At 30.1% G+C, this 27,089-nt stretch overlaps 1 protein-coding gene across 3 annotated transcripts; it reads right to left on the reverse strand.

The window, feature by feature from the left end:
* On the reverse strand, positions 1-27,089 carry LOC111038650. Of its 3 annotated transcripts, none has more exons than XM_022321841.1 (5): positions 26,847-27,089; positions 16,084-16,410; positions 7,355-7,590; positions 2,066-2,225; positions 1-371 (listed from the first exon to the last, which is right to left on the reverse strand). In XM_022321841.1, the coding sequence occupies exons 2-5, from the start codon at positions 16,290-16,292 to the stop codon at positions 212-214; spliced, it is 765 nt and encodes a 254-aa protein (XP_022177533.1). In that variant the 5' UTR covers positions 16,293-16,410; positions 26,847-27,089; the 3' UTR covers positions 1-211. The 3 variants fall into 3 exon arrangements, with proteins under 3 accessions (XP_022177533.1, XP_022177531.1, XP_022177532.1); XM_022321839.1 differs by having other exon boundaries at positions 16,084-16,413; XM_022321840.1 differs by lacking the exon at positions 26,847-27,089 and adding an exon at positions 18,544-18,885 and having other exon boundaries at positions 16,084-16,413.

The raw sequence follows: 27,089 nt of genomic DNA on the forward strand, positions 1-27,089 counted from the left end.
CAAATTTATTAATAAAACTTTAAAACTTGTATAACAATTAATACTGCGACAATAATATTATTGTCAACATTGAGTTCGATAATGTAATGTACATTGTATAATTTGATTTTGTTCATCAGTTTCTACTCATGTATAAATATTAAAATAAATATGAATAAACTAATACACAATATGAAGTATCTTAATAATTAAACAAACATTAAAATATAATTTAATATAATGGTGGTAATTTAAACACTGTTTTTCCATTCCTTTCATCCACACATGGCACACGAAGTATATTGAAGTATAAAGTTCCCATGAGATCTCCGGTTGAATGTTTTGCCTTTTTCAGACAGTTGTAAAAAGTTTTGTCACAAATGCAATGCGATCTGTAAAAAAATGTAGTACAATGTGTATCATGTAATGTGTTTTGTTTTATAAAGTTAATAATAATGCTTCATGTAGGTATATCATAATATTAAGTTATTGATAATTATATTGCAATAATCGATAATATAGGGAATTGTTGATAATTATAATAATATATTGTTATCATATTAATATGGTATTGTGCTAATATCACTATCAGTGGCTACCACCACTGTTTTTTCTCATAATCCTTGTCATTGGAAAATAGGTGTATATGCCAACTGATTACTATAGATTATGATATTACCACAGTAAGACGTTTTTTAATAATTTTGAGTGATAATAAATTATGCTAAAAAAAAATTGTTGTTAGCAAGAAAATTATTCGTTCTAACATTGAAAAATCATATAACCGACGTCACAATATGATCACTTATTAGGAAATTTGATAAACATAGTCAATATTAATGAAATTAAATATAATATTTAGTGTGATAGTTTTTTAAATTTAGGTACTAATAAATGATGTAACTTAAATGTGATGCTACCATTAATAGTTATTCTACAAACACCGAATTACATAGGAAAATGATTTTATGCTGAGAAGAATCGATGAGGCAGCATTAATTACTTAAGTTGTAACATATTGGTTAGAAACCAAATTTTCAAGAAAAAATAGGTAAATATAATATTAGTTTTAAATTTGCATTATCGTTTTAATTTCAATGATGTCAAGTTTGCAAAACTTTTAAGTAAAAGATATTACATGAATAGATACAATTAATTGTCTAAGCGATATTGACAAAAACAGTAAACGATATTGCATGGTCAAAGTTTTCACCTTTTATGGGGAAAATTTGATTTTTTTACTAAAAATCTAGAACTATATAACCCGAGTTGTTTTTGTAAGCACAAAAAAGATTTTTATTTATAATTAATGGATTTAGCATCTTCTTAAGTCTGATCTACTATATCATAATACAATATATTTATTGATCCAGTTAGTTGGCAAAAAATATGATGAATAATATGATACAGAAATAGAACGTTCTGCAAACTTTAAGATGGATAAAATTATTGTAAATGGTAAATCTATAGAGTGAAAATGAATTTCATAACTCAATGGTTGCATCATTCAGGGTTCTATCTTCTATCACACGAAAAACACGTTTTTTCAACATTTTTTTTTTTATTGCGCAACATACAAGGATAATATCTACTGATACTGCTTCAACTAAATATATAGAAACACTTGACATGTTTTTATTTAAATTCTTTAGTTAAATTTGCCTATTGAAACATTTTTCGTACTACTCCTAAAAAATCTTTATACTTAGTCGATTAACAAGATAAATTGTGCAATCTGCTTATACTACAAATGTGTTAAACACCTACATACAAGTATTGTTTGAATAAACTATATTTTATATGACATATACATTGTATATTAGCGTTTTATAGTATATGATTATTTAATCAATGATAATTTATACTTCATAATCAACGAAAGTATATATTTTACTAACGTATAAACTTGATTTAGGTACATCATTATCTTTGGTAATTACTTAAACAAGTGTACCTAAAAATATCAAATACGTCAATACTATACTGAAAATATAAAAAGAAATACCTTCTGTAGTTCTGTGTATACTTGGTATGCAGTTAATATTATATTAATGTTTTGTATTTAAATCATAACTTTATTACTTACTTTGTGTACATGGAATCGTTGGTGACGTTGTATCTAGTAGCGTATGATCTGACTTTTGATGGACACAGATCGTGTGTTCTGCAACACATGTCTAGTTTGACCTCTGATCCCAAATCAAAATACGTTGAAGCCAGATCCCCACTGCCGCACCATTTTGTACCTAAAAACAATTTATAGCTTTAGTCAAACTTAGTCCTAAATGTGTATATTTTACATTAAACTATTTTAACTGTTGACAATTATTATAAATTATCATTAAATATAAAAATTCCTTTTAGAAATAACTACCTTTTTGAGTAGACAAATATTTGATAGGGGGACGAGGTGACCGAGTGGTCTGACTCTTCCGCTGCGACTCAGCCGGTCGCGGTTCGATCCTCGGCCACCGGGCGGCATTTTTCTCCGGACAAGTCACGGTGACCGGAGAACAAGTGCTGCCATCCCCCACCCCCGGGGCATGGCAGAAACCTACGGGGGCCCCATTCGAAATTTTGCCAAAAAACAAACACACACGTGTTCCCCCCTACCGTACCAAAAACATACAAACCATCAATACAAAAACCTACAGTACCTACTAATAGCTAATGGCCACAGTTGCCGGGCTCAGGATCAATTTAAAAAAAAAAAAAAAATATTTGATAGTAATTTTAATTTTTCTATAAATTAAATATTTGTAATTAATGTTAATATTTCTTTTCTTTGAGTATGGGGCTCGCTTGAAGTATGAAAATAACTAAGCCATAATTAAAATATTTATAGAATAATGCAAATGTAATCAATACGAACATGTCTTACGCTAAGTATATTCATAATATTTATATGCACAGAATCGTTATTTGCGAGCATTTTCTAGGGAAAATTTCAATAGATGTGAGAAGAAAAGTAACGTGCTTTATGAAAATATATTTCTCTAATTTGTATTACGAATTGAGCACATTGTAAAATTTTAAATTGAACAAAAATTGTCCAAACTAATTTCTTATAGCCTAATTATAGGTCCACTGTAAATTTCACTTTATGTTACTGATTGAATTACAGTCAAATAAAATGCAAAGCCGTAATACGAGTGCAATATACCAAATATGAAAGTACCTACCTAATACGAACAAGATCAACATCCCAATAATAGTATAAAAATCAATGAATAATGATTAGAAAATATAAACATTACATATTCATGCTAGCATGGCTTTTTAAAAAACGATTAATTATTAAAAAAATTACGATGATAACTTAATTTTTCTGGACCCATATAACTAGAGCTGTAAGCTTGAACATTATTTTTCATTGAAATTTTCAGCAACTTCATCGAAAATTGTTCAACACTGACGTTTTATCGATTTTTCAATTTTTTTATTTTTTTTGTTTGCAAACATTAAGTACATAATAATGGTAGAGTTAGGGTAGGAGCAGTAGTCACAATTCCAACTTAATAATAGCATTACAAATTTTTAATATTACTTATTTCGTAATGATAACAAAAACTGTGATGATAATACACAGATTATATTGTTGTAAAACTATATTGACGGTAAATATTTTTTTGCTAATTAACAATTAATAATCTATAAATATAAGAAAAATAATTACAAAATCTATGTGAAAAAAAAAATTTCATGGAAATGTACGGCTCTGCGTACACCATGTACATTTGATTGTGGAACCTATATAAACAAAAATCGTGTATGAATGTTTAACGATTTGTCGATTGTTATATGACAAAAAAAAAAAAATAATAGATTTGGTTATTTTAAACTAGTACAGCTATAATTTGAACAAATTTACATTCACTCGTCTGCTGTCTGTCTGGGTAAAATGATTTCGAAAGTAATATGCAAGCAGGTACTCATAATTTGTACTCAGAATAAATGGCGCACTCGTAATATTTTAGTCAATAATTTGTTATGTGTATGTACAAACATTAGTGAAATTATTTATCTATATATTATTATAATATAATTATATGTGTGTAACATCTGAAACGCGTTGTTAAAACGCTATCAGTGTACTTTAGAAAACAGCGTGCCCGCGCGAAAATCTGTTAATTGTTATACATTAGTGGCGTTCGCTAATCGTTAGAATAATAATAATAATAATAATAGTCGGTTAATTGTTTCGATAATAGTTTATAATGACGGCACATGCAGTATTCATTGATTATCGGCTCGTAGCTTACACAATACCATAATTATTGAATAATTAAAATTCTTTTATTACATAATATTGTGATCCAATATTAATAATTGTTCTAGATCTCCCATTATAATAGTCAATAGTCGTACGAGTATAATAACTCGACAGCTGTGCGGAAAACCCAATTTGCACATATTATCATAATAATTATTATACTCAAAAACAAATGCATATCATATCATTATTAAGTAGGTAACGATTAAGTTATGTATGCGGTTGATTTGATTTTATAACTCCCTCGTAACCGTCATATTTGCAGTGTGAGTTTAGAATGTGTGACGTTACTTGAGAACATTTTCTGGGGGATTTTAATCGACTCGATAATTACATAGGTAATTTAATGTACAAACCTAGTCAAAGTAAATGTGTGTGTTTTTGTATAATATAATAATTATAGATTCATCGTTAATTAATTTTGTAGGAGCATATAACGTCATATCATTGCTCAAAAATGATAGCCAAATATTTTATTCATTATTATTTTATAAAAAAAAGTTGGTTACATTTTACATTTTAAAAATTGGTGAGATGGATGCAACCAACAACCTCCCCCCCCTCCCATCGCTGTGTGGACTAGCTTGTCCGGAATCAACGTAACAAAGAAATACATCTTAATAAGATGCAGATAATTTTACCGAAATGTATAATTTGTATCTTAACTCTTTAATGTTCTGAAAAATTATTATGTTAAATCATCGTCTAATCCAAAAATAATTTTAATAAAAATATGGTGAATACTTACCAAATCACACCCTACTCATTTCTCCAGTATAAAATAGAGAAATTGTCAATGAAATATAACCGAAAAAATTTTTAATATAAGCTGTAAACCTTCTGTTGATTAAAATTCATTTTTAATTTTAACGATAATGTACACAAACATATGTCGATAAACATAATTTATAAGTGCACACCTACACTACTCTATAGAATAAATCTCATATTTATGACAATTTACATACTTCTGTAATCTAAATATTTAGGTAATTAAATTCTTTACATTATTTAATTAGTATTATAATACAATAATTATTGTTCTATCATATGTGTTTTATATTCATTATTAATTATTATTATTCAATGATTGATTTTAGATTTGCACCTTCCCCGCTGTCTCCATCTGTGACACTCGAATTCCAATCACAAATCATACAGCTTAATATCTTGGGTTATCTCTAGACCATAGTTGTGCCATATTACGACATATAAACGACTCAATTTAAATTTTCGATTACGCCTACTCAAAGTATTTTATTAACAATAATAAACACACTAACAACGATTCTAAATTGCTCATCTATAAATCCCTAATTTTCCCAGTGTGGGGAAATGCAAGAAAATCAAACTTAAATGATATTGAAAAGTTTCAGAGTATAGTAATTATTAATTACCCCCCCCCCCCCCCGTATTACGTCTTGAACAAAATAGGTATATAATATTCCGACTTAAAATTAAAATTAGTCCACAAAGAAGCTAAAGTACATATTACTGACGCTTCCAAAACCGTTTTGCCTCCAACAATCACCCATTAATAATTTATTTTTTAATACTGAAAACCGACAATTTAAAATTCAACTACATTTTTAGAAAATTATGGATGGTAAAAACGTTTATTATTTGAAGTCAAATAATTCATTTTTAAAATTTTTTTTAAAAATATCTATGTTCTATGGATTAAATTCATTTGAAACATAACAAAAACCATAATAAATTATTCACCATGATCACGTTTTTATGTAATATAATTTTATTCTGTGTCGCTATAGGTAATTGCATTAAACCTTTTTATATAATTTTACTTTATACCTAGTCACCATCGGTGTGCGCCAATAAAATAATATCAATTCATAAATCGATAAGCCAAAGCTACAATGACCAACACCACCACGACTGCAGTCATCGTCAATATATAGATTAAATAATAGATATTTCAAATGAATAAAAACGAATTATCTAATGCACTTCTATAATAATATACCATAGGTAGTATTATTATATCACATGTAATTACTATTTTTATACAGTATATACTACCTACCTATTTGGGATATCAAGGGCTTCAAACCGACTGTTTATAAGGAGTTCAATATAGGCAATTTTATAAGCGCATGTCGTATCAACGTGTGCATGGTAAGTGTGTAAATAATGACGTATTTTACGCATTTATAAGGATCAACATTTCCGAAAAGTAAAAAAAAACGAAAAATTGGGAATTTAAAATTTCAGGAAAAAATGGTTTTAACAAAAAAAACTGGAATTTACTGGAAAAATTGAATGAAGAAATAGTTTTTTGAAAAAAAAAATAGTTTATGTGATACGTTCGCCACAATGTCAAAATATGTGAAAAGACAATGACAGGTTTCTGAATCTGATTTTTTTTTAAATTGGGTTCTTATATTTAGATTATTTTAAGCGAGAATACAATTTTTTAACTTTTCTAAAATTGTTTTTTTTCGGAAATGTACCTATTATTTTAATATTCTATATTTTTCAATATTTTCCGAAGCTCTGAGAAAAAAAAAACGGTTTTTCCGATTTTTTTTTTGGGAAATTTTCCGGCATTCCTACGTATTTGTAACTATACAAGTGAATCCAACCAATGGAACCAATTATGCAAAGAGCACTTCATATTAAGATTTCTGGGATCTTATTTGAATTCGTCAATAATATTATTATGTCTAGTAGAAATCGATCGGGTGACATTTTTAATTCCATACATTTTAAATATTTAAACCAAATGTTGTTATAAACGTTGAGAATGAAATTCAAAAGTATGATCGCATCACCATAATAGGGTGCTTCATTCCATCGGTACCGTTGTCGACAAATGATTGATACATTTAAAAGAAAATTTAACCACTTAAATATTGTAAAAAGAGAGAGATTATATTTTATTATACCACTATTGTAAATGTTTTATAGGACTGCCATGTTGGATATTTTAGGTAATATTATTAGGTCCTATAATTGAAATCGAAATGTACAACGTTTTGTAAACGGGATTTATTAATACCTAAACGCTATCTGGTGGTCATCGCCGGCTAAAAAGATGCGTTATTTCGTGAAACATAAAAATTTAATATATTATTAACGAACCTGGTAGTATTCCCGAGTACAGCGAACTGGACGTAGTCGTTTGGACGCCGTTCGAGTTCATTTCATCACCGCCGTTGACACCTCGCGCGTGCAGCCTCACCTCTTCGGGATTGACTTGGTGTGGGTCCAACAGATCGCATTGGCCAATCAGTTTCATCATTTGGTCTAGGGTGATCCGCAGCGGCTTGTTGATTCTTGTCAGATTTTTCAACATTTCTTTGCCTTCGTCGTCGTTGCTGAAAATATATTTTATTGTTTGCATATTACGAAAGATTGTTATGTAACCATTAATAGGGAAAAAATAATACATATAATACCTATTATAGTATTACGAGTCTTAACGACGGGAAAAAACAAGATTCCCGGTAAACGTGTCTTAATATTACTTTGTCACTTTTCTATAAATATACGATTATTATAATGTAAGTAGTAAAAATCACTGCCACTATAATAACATAATAATATTATATAGTTTACTAGTTGATCCTGTGTACTTCGCCGCCCTTTAAAATTATAGACTCTATTGTGTGTTTCAAAATGTGTGTTCGGTTCGTCATTTAATAGCCGGCGTTTTTTTTTTTTTTTTAAACTTTCCGTGGATTTCCCCCATCCTAATCTCCATTAAGACCATTAAACCCGATATCTTTAAGAACGATGTGAAATCTTCACAAAATCGATTAAGTAGTTTTTGAGTACCTATATAAGCTAAAGACATACATTCAACTCTCATATTTGTTTTATAAGATATAATTTCTTTGTTCGAAACCATAAACGAGACAGATTTAATGCAAGCTTTTACTTCACCTGCAAAGGTAATCAATGACAATATCTCTTGTTAATATTTATTATAATATGTAAGCTGTAACCAATAGCAACTATTTACAAACAAAAATGTCCATCGTAATTCTCAAAGTCCTTTCTTCGATAAAATAAATTAATAGCTACTTATCGAGATAACAACTATCCTCTATTTTAAGTTGGACCAAATTTAAAATCACACTAATTTAGCATGATCTCATCAACATTAGTTCAGTAGTTTTGGATTGTATATCGCACGTAAACTTGTCGTAGTTATGTATACAATTTATAAACTAAGATAATATGTCACCACATTTTTATTTAGATGGTTTAAGTAGGAAATTTTAAGACGATTTAAGACTTAAACTATTAAATATTATTTTTAAATACTAAAATCAAATTAATTTACTAATGGTCCTATCATTGTTCGCTGTTACGTAGTAATTACACGAGATTAGATCACTATAGAAAGCGGTTTCGCGTGAAAAAGAACCACACATTACAGGCTACAAGCCTTCGACATTCATAATTGTTAAGAAACCAAATTCATTTGTATTTGTTTGATATCATTAATAATAAATAATAATAAAAAAAAATTATTATGTTGTTAAAATCAGTTATTTGTATGCCTTTCAAGTTGAATACAAAGAAATTTCAAAAAACAGTTTCTGGGAGTGTCCTGGCTTCTTCTTAATGGAATGTCACTGATACATTGTATATTTGAGAACAGAAATTTGATTCATTCGTAGAAGGTATACAGTGGACGCGCATCGGAGTTAATTACACTTACCTATCTACCTAATTTTTCAAAGTGATTAGGTACCTAAAACTAAGCGGCCTTGATATGCACTCGTGTGGCCTATTGTCATTCCAATTGTGTTCGCGTGTATAAAAGATTAGTACAAACAAACAAATAAATGATTTTTTATTTTTTTTTATTATGATTTTTGGTCTAACAAACTGTTCATATTAGTTTTGGCACACGAATAATAAAGTGCAATTATTCTTTCTCACGAAATTTATTAAAGGATAATAATATTATTATTTATTATTCTCGTCACATCGCAAGGACGATAATTTAAAAATATATTAAGCCATAATGCACAAACGCTGTATTCACATTTTCTTTTAGTGACGCATAGAAGGATACCATTTTCAATGTTTTTTTTTCTCAGAAAAAAATTTTTTTTACATGAATGCTCAGAACTCGCCCAACTAATTTTACATTTAATTATAAATTTGCTTCTTACACGTAAACGTAATTTCCTTTGGTTACGCTGTTGTCTGTTAGCATTTCATCATGATGAAATTGTTTTTAAATTAACAATATATAAAATTCATTAAAACATATTGCTAAAAATGTCGGAAAATGTTTTATGATTATGAATATAGGTAGGTAGTGTGAGTTTTTATTTCACCGACAAATTAATAAAATTCAGTTTGGTATTTTAAATGGAAAAATGAGGTATTTACAAAAAACTATTTTGCTTATAGGTGAAAAAATAAAATAATCTACTTTTACTAATTTAAATAATTTAAATAACATAATTTTAGATAATAATAATTACTTAAATGATCTGATATTTTAAATAAATAAAATTGGTTTTGTAAAAAATATTTATTGTTCTGGTATTAATAAAACTAATTGGTAATTTTTTTGTATATATTTTTTTTTATGTATTTTTATATCGGTCTCCCGTTAGACAATATCATAATAGGCGTATAATACATATTTTTAAAAATATAAAAAATGTTTATATGTAATAATTAGTAGCATTTACTCCCAAAATATTTACACACAATGATTGTGAATCAGATTTTCATTACTCCGCTAATTATAATTACGATTTCCGAGGAAAATCAATTGATATTCAAATTATTGTAAATACCTATCTGGTCATTATCATAATAACATTATTAAATTAAATCATACTTGTAACAAAATACTACTAAAAGGAACACAAAAAACTGTATTACATATTATAATAAAATAGAACTATCCAAATTAATTGAAGCTATAAACTTTCATGAACTTTGACGATGGCTGTATTAATACTATTATGCTGGTTTTTCGAGAAAAAAATCACGCTCGGCACGGCAGTGATGAGAGTAATATAATAAGGTCTATAATTATTGTGTCGCATTAGTTCCCCACAAAATTTAAAATTTCCTAACTAATAATATATTATATATTTTTTTTTTATCGAAGAAGAAAGCCTCGATGACGTGTTTATTGGCTTGTTTTAGATATGTTTACTTAAATAGTTTAAACTAAATTATACAGTTTAATCATTTTTATAAATGATAATATATTTTGGATGGATTCTTCGTTGAGGCCCTGTGCGCAGTGAAGGTGTTCAGGTATGTTGTATTTTTTATCGGACCTCCAGCGTGTCTCTACATTCTGTAATGATGTGTTCGATCGAGGTTGGATATCCGCACGTAAGACATATTTTTGGTGTCTCTATTTTCATGAGAGGACCATGTGTGTACTGTGTAGTGTGTATAACAATAGGTTATTCTGAGGCGATTTAATACTACTTCGTCTCTTCTTTTGCGAGACATTGGGTTATTCCATTTTGCTGTTGTTCTTTTTATTTCGTTTGATTTGGTGTTTATTTTTAGCCATTTGTCTTGCAATTTTTTTTTAACTCGGTTGTAGATCGTTTATTTTATATCTGTGTCTGATTTTGTGTTTCAGATGGTTCGTTGATGTGGGTTAATTATTAGGTTTTTTCTTTGCAAGTATTTCCACTCTTTCATGTCCAGTTATTCCGCAGTGGCCGGGTATCCATGAAAAGATTATTATAATATTATAATTGTTAAATTTTAGTCATGTTGATTATTTAATTGACGATAACGTCATCGTTATTAATATTACACTAATAATATTGTACTGTGAAACGTCAAATATAAAATAAAATAATAGCACCAACAGAACATTTTAGAAGCCTGCAGTATTATTATACCAGCAATTTATGCTTTCAAAATATTCAGATTTATGGTAGCTGTTATAATAGGTAATTAAATATAGTGCCTAATAAAGTATCGTTTTTGAATTTGACTCCAAACTTTTACCTCTATCTTTCTCCAATGTGTGATATTCATGCTCCATGGCGCCACGTGAGATGATAGTATACTATAACTATATTATAGTTATTACTTATTATTATTGTTACGCCAAAAGGCAAAATATTAATATTACGGTTGGAAATAACAAATCAATTAATATCATGTTTTTATGATTTATGATTGCTTATCGAGCTGCTGATTTTCGAAAAGTAGACAAATCAACTGGCATGCACCATGCACTGCATACACAATAATATATATTAATATAAATATAAAATATCGACGACAACCGGTTGTTGCGGTTTCGGCCTGCAGCCTGCTCCATTTAGGACTTTCGTAGATCTGATTTTTATTTTACACGTCGAGTTATTGATACATTATTATAAATATTATTATTATTATGCTGTTAATGGGCTTGCGCAACGTCGTGGTAAAACCGTCGTCTCGTTAAGCTTCGGAATCGAATGACCGTGAGACGATTGCATAGTCGGTGATACGACGAAGTGTAGTGATGTGCCATTGGCCGATATTTGTGTTTTTCGTGGACAAGTTTTAATATTTTTACCTATTATCAAAATCCAACAAATTTTGCACCCGAATATGTTTAATATAAGTATACAAATGTATAAATAAAGTAAATAAATAATACAATGTTATTAAAGTGTGTTTATTTTAAGAGGATGTCAGTGCACTACATGTTTTCTCTATCCGACATACCAAATTTACGTTTAGCGGAACCGACCGTGTGTTAGCACTTTTAATATTAGAGTGAATTCACTTATTATCAAAGTTTATGTTAACGATATCGTAATGAATAATGACCTGTGTCCCTAAGTTGGCTGTTTTATGATATTTTAATTTCTGTGTAAGTTATTATAACTTACACTTCAAAAAGTAATTATAAATTATATAAAATTGTATTGTAAAAATCCAACATAGGGACACAGGTAATTGTTATAGATTAGTGCTTGATAATAGGTGAATTCACTCTAAAATTAAAATTAACTTCACTGGGTTGGTTCTGATAATTTTAAATTTGGTATGTAAGCGTTGGTCAGAGAGAGGAAATAAATGGTGTGCTGACATCCTCTCAATGTTATAAATCTGTTCGTAATATGAGTGTTGTAAACAGACGGCTAAACCCTGAGCTCCCGTCCCCTTCGATTGGTCGGTAGGTATTTATAAGTACACCTACTTAATATTACTTGTGTAATATTGTATATGAATACATTTTCAGAAAAAAAACTTTTTACAGGCTTATAATTGTATAGGAGCATAATTTTATTCCTACTCGTAGGTAGTGATTAGTGGAGGAAGTAGTGTTATTAGCAAACGATTATAATAAGATATGAAATATGTATTAAAATAATAGGATCATAATGTATGATTGCCAATGAAAATAATATGCTTGTACCAAAACAGCTTCGCCGAGAGATCAAAAGCATCCAAATCAATAGAATAAAATCAAAAATATTGTTTTCTGATTTACTGTTGTGTTATGTGAGGTTTATACAACTCGAAAAATAAATTAAATATTCCTCGATTAATTATAATTAATACTTAATACGTAGGTACCTAAAATAGACCATATACCAAGTACAAGGTATATCGTGGTACCTTTACTTACTTAAATGTTGTTCGCATTCATATAAAAATCGGTCCGGTTGGATATAGCGGCTGACATAGTGCAAACGAGTATTTTTGTAGTATAATAGTTGTGGTTATCTGCTGTGATTAACGTTCGTCTTTTGTATAAGCCCGCTCGTTTAGGTACGAGTTACTTCATTGTGCACTATTATAATATAATATTATTATTATTTATTGCTGTCCGGCCATCGCCACTTCCTGGTGGCGTGCACAATAATAATAATAATAATTGTTATGTGTAACAATGAGTGTATTTTAATTTTGCAAACGTGTGCGCAGAGGTCAACACAATTATTGTTGTCCGCCGAGTGACGTGCCGAGAACGCATAATAAAAACCGAAAACGTACGTTATTGTAATATTAATATTATTTTTATTTCGTTGCTCATACAGCGCAGTCGGCACAACAAAACACAAAACACGTGTGCCTACAATTTTAATATTATTGTAATATGCAGAAAAAAAAATAATAATAACATAATAAAGTATATTATGATACATCAACCCGGATGACCCTAAGTGTCCTTTGTTGCAGAGAATACCGAGAAAATTACAGAGAAAAGTGAATAAACGCTGCCGGCGATAAGACTCGGATTCATCCCCCGAAACGTAGACATGACGGGAGACCCTTCGTCATCCCTCGATGGAACTCTGGACGTTTGGGCCTTGCCCACAATTGTATGTTTGCATTTATTATATTATTTTGTACACTATGATAATATATTGTACTGCGATTTGTTGGTATCTAATTTTGTTATGTAGGTGTTGTAGATGATAATTGGTCACCACGGTCTTCCATTGACGTAAAAACATAATAATAGGCAACATATTTTTATCAAAACACCACGATACTTTTAATCCCAATAACTGTCGTCAGCGTTTAAGTTGAAAACGTAGATGGAATTTTGAACTGCAACTTTTTTTTAAATAAAGATCACATTTAAGCTGCCCGAGGCATAATATATACTCATAACCACAATCCCTTACCAATCTAACAGTTTGTCAAAATAATATTTTTGTGTCATTAGCATTCATATAATATTATAAATTATGGTACATAATAGGTTCGTTTACTTTATTAAGACTAATCTTGTTTGATATTTTAAACTCTGATTGCATTAATTGTAATATATTTTTGTAGCATAACTGTAGAGCCATCATAATATTCCTACTAGAAGCTCTAAGAAAAAATATTTATTAGGTAGGTAGTTACTTTTATTGTGTGTATCACACATATTTTATAAATGTTTCATCGGTAAAATCAATTTTCAAATTTGTATTTGATACCTTTGATAAGAAAACAAGTTTAAAGTTCCATTAATGAGATGAGTCCGACGAAGCTAAAATTGGAATTTATTTTTTAATTAAGGGGGGGGGGTTGAGAATTGTTTAAGGGGCTAAACCCTCTCCTATCTACTGATCTCCACCCACTGTGATTTTAACCTGTACTACTGCGACAAAATACTCCTTCAATCGTTTTACGGCGTTGCTGCAATAATATGCCCGATATTATTATTTATGTATTTCTTTTATTTTAATTACTTAAATTACTATTAAAAAGTGGCGTCAAGTGGAGAAGTTATTCTAATGACATCGATTTTCACAGTATTATAAGAAATTGTAGTGTTCTACCGGTCGTTTTCTATAGGCACCACGGAATTCGGGTTCATGCGCCTATATCGTTAATTATGCACATTTCTCGAGGCGTAAAAATCGTTTAGAAACCGGCGGAAACGGCAAAAGCCAAAACCATGTAGTTGACAACTACAGGACTGTGCACTATCTATTAGTTGTTCATCAGTGCATACGCTAATCGTCGTTTCCACTCGGTATTCTTTTTTTTTTATAAATGCATTACTATGGGTAAACGATAAGTAAGCACAATTATTAAGTGATTATTTTGATGGTGAATCCTTATATTATTATGAAAAAGATGGTAATTATTTTTACTATTTTCAATCTTCTTTTTCATTTTTTTAAAGACATCATATATTTTTAATTTCCTATCCGGAAACGGAATACTTTCTAAAAATTTTAATTTAATGAAAATAAAATTTCGAGTGTATATAGTCAATTAGTTTTAAAGTTTAAATGCATGCCGTGGCACAGAGTGGTAAGCCAGTAATATATTTTTTTTGTCCACTACTCAGTCACCTTTAAATTATGATGAGTAGTTAACTTATCATTTAAAACTTGGTTTCTATTATATACAATTTATTGAAATTCTCAGAAAAAATATTCTACAGTTAAAAAAAATGTATAGTCATTCTAAAAACTTTAAAAAAAAAATATATATATATATATATATTTTAATATTGTTTCGCAATGACTTAAAACAAGGTAAAAAAAATATTTTCAAAAATGAATAATAGTTATGAACAGCGATTGAGGTTGGTTACGAAGCGGATAAATTAAAAACGAGTACCTACCTACTTTTGATAACAATATAGCAAGCGTGGTTCTGACTCATACGTAAGAAATTGCAGATCAGATAATGATAGAAAAATAGCTATAATATTAAGTATTCCGTGGCAGAGAAAAGAAACAGTCAAGTTAATATTCTTTTTCGTTGATCATATTGATTATGCCTATTCATTTAAACTTTTTCAATATGTGTGAGTAATTAATTTACTCTTGATTAGCTGATATTTAATGGTTTTAAAAACTAAAAAAAATTGTAATTACCTACCTCGCAATGACCCTGTTACTGTCGTTATTTAAAAAATATTCAGACCGTAAATTATATATGTGCACTTAATATACCTAGACCGCAATCTGAATACAAATTTTAAATTTGACGCGATAATTTATTTTTAATAACATTATTTCACGCTAAAGTTAGTCTGTAATGGCTCCAAAAAATATTTTTTGAATCGTTAAAAAATGACGAAATAGTCAATAAGAAAATCTTAAAACTGTGTAGAATATTACAGAGATAATAATATTTATATTACAAGACGTATTCATAACATTACTAAATTTGTTCAAATTTACGAAACACATGTGACTAGTGAGCAGCTACCAATTGTTATTAAAAAATAAATCGGATGCAGTGCAGTTATGGCAATTTTTTTTCTCCAGAGGACTATACTATTGTCCCTTTAGGCTCAAAAATCTTCCAAACGACAACATCCTCCCCCCAAAAAAATTATTATAATATTTCCTACATTTGCTTTTCAACGAGGTTGGTATAAAAAATATGTTTTTACTCACTAGATTTCGACGAGCTCGCAGTTGAGGAGCGCTTTGCCTTCGCCAATCTCAACGATGGCTATGGTTTGGTCATGGTGATAAATCATGCGCAGAGACGTTGGCTTCAGCTTGTATCCAGTGTAAGTTTTGGTCGGGCTGTTTACTCCGTGGGTTCCGCAGAGGACGCTGGCCAACAGGGTGCAAACCACCCATACGTTTGGCGAAGACATTTCTTGTCTCGAAGTGATTTATTTATTTATTTACTGATTTCTTTATTTATAATGATCGGGTTACGTGACATTTGGTTGGCGAGTGACGAGGAGACAAACTATGTTCTTATAACTGTTGCTGCTGCAAATAAACATAAATACGATATTATAATGCAAAGTTGTATAATGACAACAGTTTAAATACAATACAGGTGCATTTGAAATATATCATGAAATTAGATGCTGATATGAGATTCTAAGCAAAATACGATTTATTTATGATTAGACCATTTCATGGTATGATAAACAAATTAAAATTTGTATAATTAAACTGACCAAGACATGGGCCACACCATCACCAAATATGATGAACACACCAGTAACAAACGGAAGCTAATTTACACTATAAGTACTGTATCCTGAGGGTACCTAATCCTTTACCTTAGCGTTTATGCTAAGTTGTATAGTGAAAACAGTTTTAATAAAATACAAGTGTATCTGGAATATATTATAGTATTTTTATGTTTTATCTCATTGTGAGATTATCAAATCCTCTAGAAATACTCAAGACTCATGTACAGAATAATTTGCCAACACACGATTATACATTAAGAAAATATCAAAAAAGTAATTTATAACAATTTTATAACTTTTAAAAATTTCAGAGTATCGGAGTAGAGAGATCGATTAAAAAACAACACTCTGATGAGGTCTTCTAAATAAAAACTAGGCCTACTGTAGACCGGGTTATCGTTCGTCTTGGATTACTGTAGGTATTACACACTCTACAACGACGACGACGAATTTTTCTAATCGGTTCAAATTTTACACGCTTCGTCTATACCGCTACAACTATACAGTTGCAGACGAGCGGATCGGATAAACAGACGAGCGTAAAATATTTATGTCTTATATAGTTATATCACAAAAAAAAATAATAATAGCAATAATATCATTACGGTATAACATAATTATTAATGTACGGTAATAATAGGCGCACACGTTTCATCACGTTTTAGTGTGACTAAACGTGTACTGGATTATCGAATTATTTAAAAATAAAGACCTATGATACCGTTAGTGCACGGAGCCCAGAAACTAATCGGTCGAATTTCGATATTGTTTCTAGATGCGCGATCAATTTTTTTTCAAAAAAACATCTGCTTTCAGTATGTGTACTGAGAAAACTGGAAGTACCCATTTGAAAAAAATCAAACCTGCCACACCACGACACCATACTACCACTGAATATTATTATGTATAACCACCATGACACATAACATAGAAAACAGGAGTAGGTATTTACAAATATCTTCTTTGAGTATATTTAAAAAATTTAAAAATCAGAATTTGAGTAAATGCCTAATGAACTGTGCAGCAGTGAGCATGTTGGGTGTCAACCTACACAACATAAAAAATCTAAGTGTTTCAAAATATTTAAAAAATTAAAAAATCAAAATTTGAATAAATGCTTAATGAACTGTGGATAAGCATGCGAGGTGATCACTCAGTGTCTTATAATATTGTGATATTAATATATCATACTACAACTCGCAGTCACTGCCATAATACTTTACCGACCTATAACAACAACAACAACTACTACCTACTACCACTACTACTACAGTACTACTTCCACTATACTTTGTGTAATATACCTACACACAGATGTAATTATATGGTAATTTTTCGGTTGATCTTTGACCTCGAACGTAACACACATGGCACATTATTATAGTGAGAGGAGTATACAATACTCCGGAGGCGACTGCACATAACGGTACTTGAAAAAAAAAAATAATAATAATAATATTCGACTTTAACAATCGGCCCGCGCTGCTAGAAGACGATACACCTTACACATAATAACATAGCTTGCACTTACGTCAGTTAAGCGTTGCTATAATATGTATACATATATACAGGGTGTCCCACGAGGATATAACAATTAGGCATGGGTGGGGGGGGACTCACCACTTGGACAAAAACCGGTTTTTTGACGTTCTACATATAAAATAAAAAAAATAATGAAATTCATGAAAATATACATAATATGTTGAACGATCAAGATTTTCAGAAAAGTAAACTCTACAAAAATTGTTTCGAAAACGAAAAAATATCAATATGTGTAGTCCTTGTCTATGCGAGTCTAATAAAAAACAAAAAAACAGATTTATGATAATATATTTATTAACTCAGGATACATCGCAATGGGTAAATCCTAGCGGAACATCGCGGTGTATATTATATAGGAGATGGCGAGTGTACTTACATAATTTTGAAAACCGACTGATAATATTATATTAATTTATAAAATATTATTATTGTGAGTACGACGACGTTGTCCGGTTGCTGCAGTCGTCGGCGAAACATCGGCGGTTTTAAACTCTGATATCATCATCTCGAGACGACGGTTTTCAAAAACAATATAAATATATTTAATTATAACGCGGAACGTCGCTATAATATTATAACAATATTATATCGATTATCACAGTAATATTATTGGTACGAGTAAACGTATATTAAAGTGTTGCGTATACGAAAAATTGTTTGATATTCGGCCGATATTCGCAGGCCAATAATATTGAAACATTCGCGTTACGCAACCGTCTTCTTAATCCGCGAGTTTTCGACTACCGTCCCCGCCGGGACGCCGTGACGAGAACAATCTGTTGTCCGAAATAATTCGTACAAAACGTCATAGTATGAACGTTTCAATTGTTACATATCATTATTATCATTATTATTATTATTATTATTATTATTATTATTATTATTATTATGACGAGCGTTGTACGCACACGTGCAATGACAGCAGCTTTCGAAACCTATACGAAACGAAACCGGTACGGTTTTTAAAAAGCGCCGTCGGTGATTGTGATTTAGGTGGGTCAGGTAGCATCAAATGTTATACGCATACCGTCCGAAATCATTTCAAATCGCAACAGTGTTATAATAATGTAAAATCATAAAATATTGTAGTCTGCAATCTATATCGGTCGGTTAAATGTTGACGTCGCGTCGACAGCGTGTTTCCCGCACATCATTGACGTAGTGGGCACAGTCGAGCGATACTAACGTACGTCGTTATTGTTCGACTGATATTATTAGGTATAATGGATTATGTGAGAACAAAAAAAAAAATGTTTGAACACAACCCAACGCGTCGTGTCTTTAAGGGTTTTTTTCTTAACTATCCGCGAGACAGTTTATTGTCATTTACAATATAATATATTATATAGGTAAAAAATAATAATAATTTGCATTATTTGTCTATTCTGCGGCATTATGCACGTCGCCAATATTATTATTATAATATATGTATTACCTACTTTCGAGCTATTATTTTCTACGATAATAATACATCGGTAAATTATCGTAACAACATAATAACAACATATCATATTATTATAAGTACGGGTATAGGTGGGTACGAGAACAACGAGTTTTGTTTTGCTTTCTTTCGATAATGTTACGAGTAAAATACCGCTCGTGTGTGCGTTATAATATACCATGTACATTGTATTTTAATGTCGAATAAATAGATGCGAAAATATTAGAGCAACGTTTAACCCCGATACGATTGATAAGAGCGTTGACGATAAAAAACATTATCATCAAATATTTGTACACCGCAAGAAGACCATAGCTCGCGGTATGTCGTAACATTTGAGTCGAGGAAATGCTGGTCTTCAATTTAGTTGTATTAAATAAATACCTATCCACCCATTACGCATAAGAAAAATTCAGTACGAACACACACACACACACATACACAAATGGCATAAATTGAAGATAACGACTAATAAAAAAAAACATGTGTGTCGTGAATTCGTGAATAATTGCGCTTCATGGACGATTTTTATCAAAGCAATTATTTCGTACAGCAACAACGATAATAATAGTATGATCTCGGTTCGACATACTGCGGTGTTGTGTGTATGGAAAACAAAACACATTGTGAAACTTTTAACGCAAACAATCCGGTTTTTTCACACAGTTTTTTATTTATATAAAATCAAAAAAAATACTTTCTACTAACGGTGTAGGTACCTATATTATGTTATTATGTAGTGTCTGCGTGTATTTTAAAAATGTGGAATTCTAAAGTGTACGTTATAATAATTCCATTTGAATACATAGTAATAGCGATAATAATAATAATAATAATAAAAATGAATTTACGTACCTAGTGAAAATCATAATAAAATAACGCAAAACAAAAAATTATGAGTTGTGTAAAATCTTTTATAATTCTCTTTGTTTTGTTTTGTTTTTTTTTTATATTCTGAGCGGAGCGAAACGTATTTTTTTTACAATGATGTGTTTTTTTTTATTATTGATTCTCGGGAATCATTACGCGTGTCTCAGTCTAAATAGAAGATTTTTGAGAATAAATCTAATTAAAATCCTAGTGTATGCGATATTTTATCAAATTATTATGTTGATTGTTCAAACAACCATCATTATGTAGAGACACGAATGTTGTGTTTTCGAGAAGCCGTGATTTTGTTTTTAATGGCTGTGAGTGTATAGATACGAAAAAACAAGCACGTGTACAGTTAATGATCATTCTGTACCTTTTAAACATATTATAGAGATAATCTCCCTTGAAAAAATTGAAAAAAATCCATAAACACACTTGTTGCGTCAACGGAAAAATAAACAATAATATTTTGAGAGTAATATATTTGATCTATGAGATTATGACTTGTCAGTTTGACTATAGAATATTCAACCTAAGTCTTTGTACTAAAATAATCAAATCGTTAATAATGTCTATCATAAGTACCATTGTATTATATCGCATAAACTGTAAATCATTGTACCGATGAGTTTTTGAAACATAATATACCCACGTCCATGGTATAATTATAATATGTTCTTGAATATCAAGTACCTACCTATTTCGTTTTACAACAATATTATTACGTCCGCTAGTCTGCGGTGGACACAACAACAATAATTTCATACGATTGATAAACAATTCATTAGAAATTATAATAACATATAATATGACATAAATAATATTATGCGTGTGCAGTGCACATATTATATTAAGCTATTATAATGTTCGTAGGACAGAAGTAAGCAATATATATTATTATATTATTACTATATGGTGGGGAAATCGGATTTTAAGTGGTATCCTTGGTCGGGAATATATCTAGATACATAATTTAGATAGTTTAATTGAAATCATTAGTATGAGAGACTTGTATGAGAAAAACCTTGTTATAAAATTTCAAGCTTTTTTACTCAAAAACAAAAATGTAATCACTCATAAATCGAAAAAAAAAGAGAAGAAAATTGAAAATATCTATGATAATATCATCAAAAAGGACAACATTTTTTGAAATTGTATCATGTTTAATAAATGCTAATACAAATATTATTGTTTACGTGAGTACTTGGTAAAGATGTAAAGTTGCTGTATTATGTTTATGCTTTTTGAGTTACTACAAAAAACTCAAAAACTAATTTTGAGTAAAAAATCACATTTTTTAATGCTTTTGTTTTTCTTGATAGTTTAAAATAATAAATATCAAGCTCAGCATCTAAAAACACGTGGTTATATGTTGTTGTTTTTTTTTAAACAGGGGCAAGGACAGCAGGTTTTTTTCTAAGGGCTGTAATAAATATGAAATATCAGTGGAACGAAATTACTCAATCCGAGTCTTTGATATATACACCGTTTAAGTACAATTTATTCATAGAAAAAGAATACAACTGAAGAGTTGTGTATAAGTTCGTTGATAAATGTACGTTAATGATGCATATTAAACGTAGATTAAAAAAAAAAAATACCCATAATCGCTGTTTGTATAATTATACGAAATATTATGGTGTTACCTATATTATTTACAATTTATCATGACAGAATTTTCTTCTTCAATACTCATACGTACTAAAGGTGGTTTAATATGCACAGTAATCAATGGTTCGTACGTGCAAAACAAATCTTGGCTGCATGTAGCTTAAACGTACAAAACTCACTTAGTATTAAAAGTGTGTGCTGAATACATACATCAAATACATATAATATGCGATGAGTGTATAGCCATATAATAGTTAGGTAAATATAATAATTCTTTGTTTTGGACTGCAGCCTAAAGGTAAGTAATACAATATTGTTATTATTATTAAGGTAATACCATTATTAACTGTCATAACCGGAATAAATTATTCACATATAATCATACTTAAAATATGTACGCACGATCATGAAGGATTGAAATCAAACATATTTCATAGGTACAATACGTATCTTTTACATTTGGAAACATATTTGAAGGATAAAGGTATATATTTTGTTACCGGTGTTTAAAATATTGTCGTTAATAAACACTCTCAATAAAAAAATAAATGGACGCTCTCTTCTATCCAAACAAATAGATATTGTACGAGAATGGTTCGAAATATTTGAACTTGAGATTGAATCGAAAACAAACTAAAAACGTATGTGTTGATGCGTTCAAGAGAATTAATAATTGCCTACTGAAATAACGAAAATAGTCTTAGCGAATACGTACAAAATACGAGTGCGATGTACATTTATTAGAATTTTATAATATATCATAGAATTATAGAACAATAATATTGTCGAAAGAAATAATCATTTGAATTAAGAATAATAAAAACCTCTTCAAGCAAAAAATTAGTATTGTTAGGAAATTGCATCTTGGTGTCAAGCTGACACCGTCAGCTGGTTGTAGTTGATTGAATAGAAAATTTGAATTCTTAAAAAATATATATTTACTTTTCATAGATATTTAGCTTGTGGCCTACACAGTCAAACATATAATCACTGAATGCTAAAACTACGAAGACACGAGAAAAAATAAAATATTTCGCAACATATCGGAAAAGCACTAGGACCAGACCTACAATCCAAATACTAGCATCATACGATTCAGAAAAGAAATACAATTATATAACTTAATATTTAAACATCGCAGTATCACAATGTAATCACAGCACTGTAAATTAATTATAAGTTAACGTTAAACTAATGGCCTGAATCAATTAAAATAAAACATTATTAAAGTATTAAAAAATGTGAGTTGAATTAATATTATGTTATTTTTGAAATTATATTGTGATAATTATACATTTTATGTGAAACCAATTTATTTTATTTTCTGTAATTATTGTTTACTAAATAATATTTACTATTAGTTGGGTATTTTTGTTATTTTGTTAAACCAAGAAAATACTAAGAAATTTCAAAGTCAGAAATCATTATGATTATATAATACACAACATTTATTACTGTTAAGTAGAAATAGAAGAAAATTTGAAAAATAACAATGTTTTTTTTTATTATATCAGTTTTTGTAGTAAACATTAATTGTATATCAAATGGTAATGATTTTGAATCCATTTTTTATTATTCAAACTTATCTATCAGATAACACCGTTACGTGTTCAATCATATTCAGTACGATTGACCATGACAACGATGTTTGAAGTATAATATTATATATATCGTATTGCATTTAAATCACGAGATTGCTGTATTTCGGACAATCTAAAAATTCTGGTGAATTTGAAATTTGTTTTCAAAAAGTAGAAATCGAGACACTTATGCAGTGTATAATATGTTCATTCTCGAAGTCGGATTTAAATGATAAGATAGTTACCAATGTAAAAATTAGTAAGTAAGTGCTTTTACGATTCAACTAAACAAAATGTCTCAACAGCCATCACTTTATCTAGATACAAACACAACAAAATTATGGCATCATCTTTGTATGTCATCATTTTTCGTTGTTTTTTATACCTTCGATATTATTTATACCACTGATTTCATCTCTAACTATATAGGCGAACGTGAAATATACTTTCTTTGTAGTAGCTAATCTCAGAAACTACTCGTCCGATTATCTTGATTTTTTTTTAAATTATAGAGTATAATATCACGGAGAAGGTTTTAAATCTTTTTCAACGAATATAGGCTATATAGGTAGCACAAGAGTAGATCACAAACGCAATTTTTTTTCAGATTACAAAAAGACACTAATCTTTTTGTTTATTTAAATGGTTGGTATAGATTACGTATTACATTACCTACTGTATAATATCATTATAATTATTAGTCGAAAAATGGCATACACAGTTTTTTCACAAAGATGCTTTTAAAAAAAACAAACCTTTGACTCGGACTACGTTGTAAATTTGGACAGCTAGTATATTATAAAATCAATGCTTATACTTATTATATTGTAGCGCATGTTGTACTATAATATTAGGTAGGTATATCGATTTCACGGAGTCGTTTGTTTCGCAAAAGAATAAAAAATATTATATTAACCAAATCGGTATGAGTACTTACCTTGTTTTCGACAAAAATAATTGAAAACCGTGTAAACAGCCTAAATTATCATTATACGCCGTAGTTGTTATTTTTCTAACCCATATAGTACAGCTACCTACATATTGCAAGCACGTGGTCGACACAAAACAGACATTCGTATTATTAATTCGAGTTCAAGCGGCGTACAATATCATACCAGTCTTTCCTGTATATTATTATATACACGTCGCATCGAGTTTGTTCTCGTTCGATTCGGTTGTCGAGATTATATTACGCTACACGAATATTATATAGGTATACACATAGAGTATATATAACAACGCTCGCGTTAGCCGGATGTGCGTCACCAATGAATTATACTTTCTCGAAATCGATTTGCCGATAAAACGGTCGAAATCGTTTCAATTCGCAGTCGACTAAATCGCTATTTGAACCGATAGTGCGGGAGGGTTTTCGAAATTTTAATAATTTCTAGTTTATTATCGCGGCGAGCGACGGTGGTTAGAAAATTTCGACCGACACGATTGCGTGAAAACGGTCGCTAAAATTAATACGTCGGTTCAATATAATAATTATAATACAATGATTGTAATGTTATATTATTATACAGGGTGATTCACCTTGCACACTCTCCCCTTTTTTCTTCAAAATCTGAGTTTTGTAATTATTAACTCAAAGACCATATTTTTAAGAGCATTTTACTCTAAGGGTCCCCGTGGCGATACAGAATTATGTTTTTCAAATGAGAATGAATCCTGAAAAATTACTGATTGCAGGATAACTACAACGATTGAAAAAAGAAAATGATAAAAGAGAAAAATTGTGTTAATAATTATTTGTAAATAATAACCAATTAAAACATGACGAATATTTAATTTACATAAATCGTATGATATTTGTACATACCTACCTACATAATCGAGTGCTTGGTTTATAATCATCGACCATTGTCCTTAGCACATAATGAGTAATATCTAAGAAACTACTCGTTCGATCTTTGATTTCGATAGATCAAAATTCTCAAAAAAAAATTATTTGCTAAATAATTTGCAGTAAAAAAGGAAGGGGGAAGGGCTCTCATTTGAAAAGCTTGAATCACCACAGGACACTTAACAAGTGGTACAAAAAACCCCAAGAATTTGAAAATATGGTCAAAGTATGTTTAAAGATTCTAAAAATCGGATTTTGAATAACTGCTTAAATAAAGAAAAAAAGGGGATGAGCGTGCTTGGTGAATCACTCTGTATAGTGACTCGTCCACATTTGAACAACACGTTCACTCCGGATCAACTTCAGTACTTGGTTCGTCTATTACGGATAATCAAACTAGGAGAAAAAAATCAGCGGACGAAACGTGATTGAAGTACTTGCCGACGAAGAGCGTCTCGACGTTGAAATCGGTGCGTACTGTAATCGCATTTTCCCCATTTAAATCGGAAACTCATCCGTGTCACGGAAGCTAGATATACCTACAGTGCCTATTTTAATATAGTTGCCCGTACAGAGCTGTCCTAAATTCGGATGACATTTTACCAGACCGCTGACTCGAGGTTACCTACAATCTACGTACAAATTTATATAATACTCATTGATTCCCTCACAACATTTTAAAACTTGCAAAGCTACATGAACACTGCTGCGGAAATCAGGGGTTGTATTTTTAAAATATCATTCCCACAAATTATTGGCTATAAATTTTCATTTATTGCAGATTTTCAGAAAAACACAAAAGCAGATATTATTTTGATTCGTTTTTATTAAAAATTAAAACTTAGCATTTTCTTAAATTAAAAACCAGAAAAATCTGTCAAACTCTTATCCATAACCATTAACCATACTTAAAAAAAATAATTATTAAATAAGTTATTAACTGGAACAACACAATCGACTGAGGTTATTTTCCACCTTTGACTGAACAAAAGTCGAACTATAAAGTGTACTATTAGATATAAGACACGGTAAAATAACGAATTTTATGTTATTCCGAAAAAAAAAAACAACGATAAAACTGTTTGGTACAAAACAGTGGGACACCAGTGATATGATGTATATGCTAGCCGCTAGATTTATACCTACGTCGTATTGTTTGACATTCGTTCGTCATCGCGTCGGAACGTCGGACAAATTGCGAAAAAAAGGATTGTAAACAAATCGACACTGATAAAAAAATATTTAAAAAACAACGACATAAAAAAAAAAACTACGGTCTAAGTTTATTATCAGCTACATTATATCTCGTATTACTGTGTACTCACCGGTGACGATAACGATAACAATTGTGCGTGATATCCTTATTGTGAACTCTGCGAAAACGTTCGATTGGCGGATAGACCGGAAAACCGGAAGTACACGACGTCGGGAAACGATGCCGGTAAATAAAATCGAACGCGCCGGTGACTTTAACGTCGGCCGATGTCTATGGGAAAAGGAGAAATAATAATAGGAGACGTGATCGGCACGACACGCAACACACGACTGTTAGCGTCGACGTCGGTGCG

The sequence above is a fragment of the Myzus persicae genome, unplaced genomic scaffold (genome assembly GCF_001856785.1).
Source record: "Myzus persicae strain clone G006 unplaced genomic scaffold, MPER_G0061.0, whole genome shotgun sequence".
Taxonomy (NCBI): domain Eukaryota; kingdom Metazoa; phylum Arthropoda; class Insecta; order Hemiptera; family Aphididae; genus Myzus; species Myzus persicae.

What these genes read in the sequence shown, in the direction of transcription:
- LOC111038650 (XM_022321841.1), bottom strand. Translation starts at nt 16,292, where the DNA reads ATGTCTTCGCCAAACGTATGGGTGGTTTGCACCCTGTTGGCCAGCGTC. An exon ending in GTACTCGGGAATACTACCAG is followed by an intron (nt 2,226 to 7,354) that starts GTTCGTTAATAA and finishes AATTGTTTTTAG; the next exon opens with GTACAAAATGGTGCGGCAGT. An exon ending in AACGATTCCATGTACACAAA is followed by an intron (nt 372 to 2,065) that starts GTAAGTAATAAA and finishes ATTTTTTTACAG; the next exon opens with ATCGCATTGCATTTGTGACA.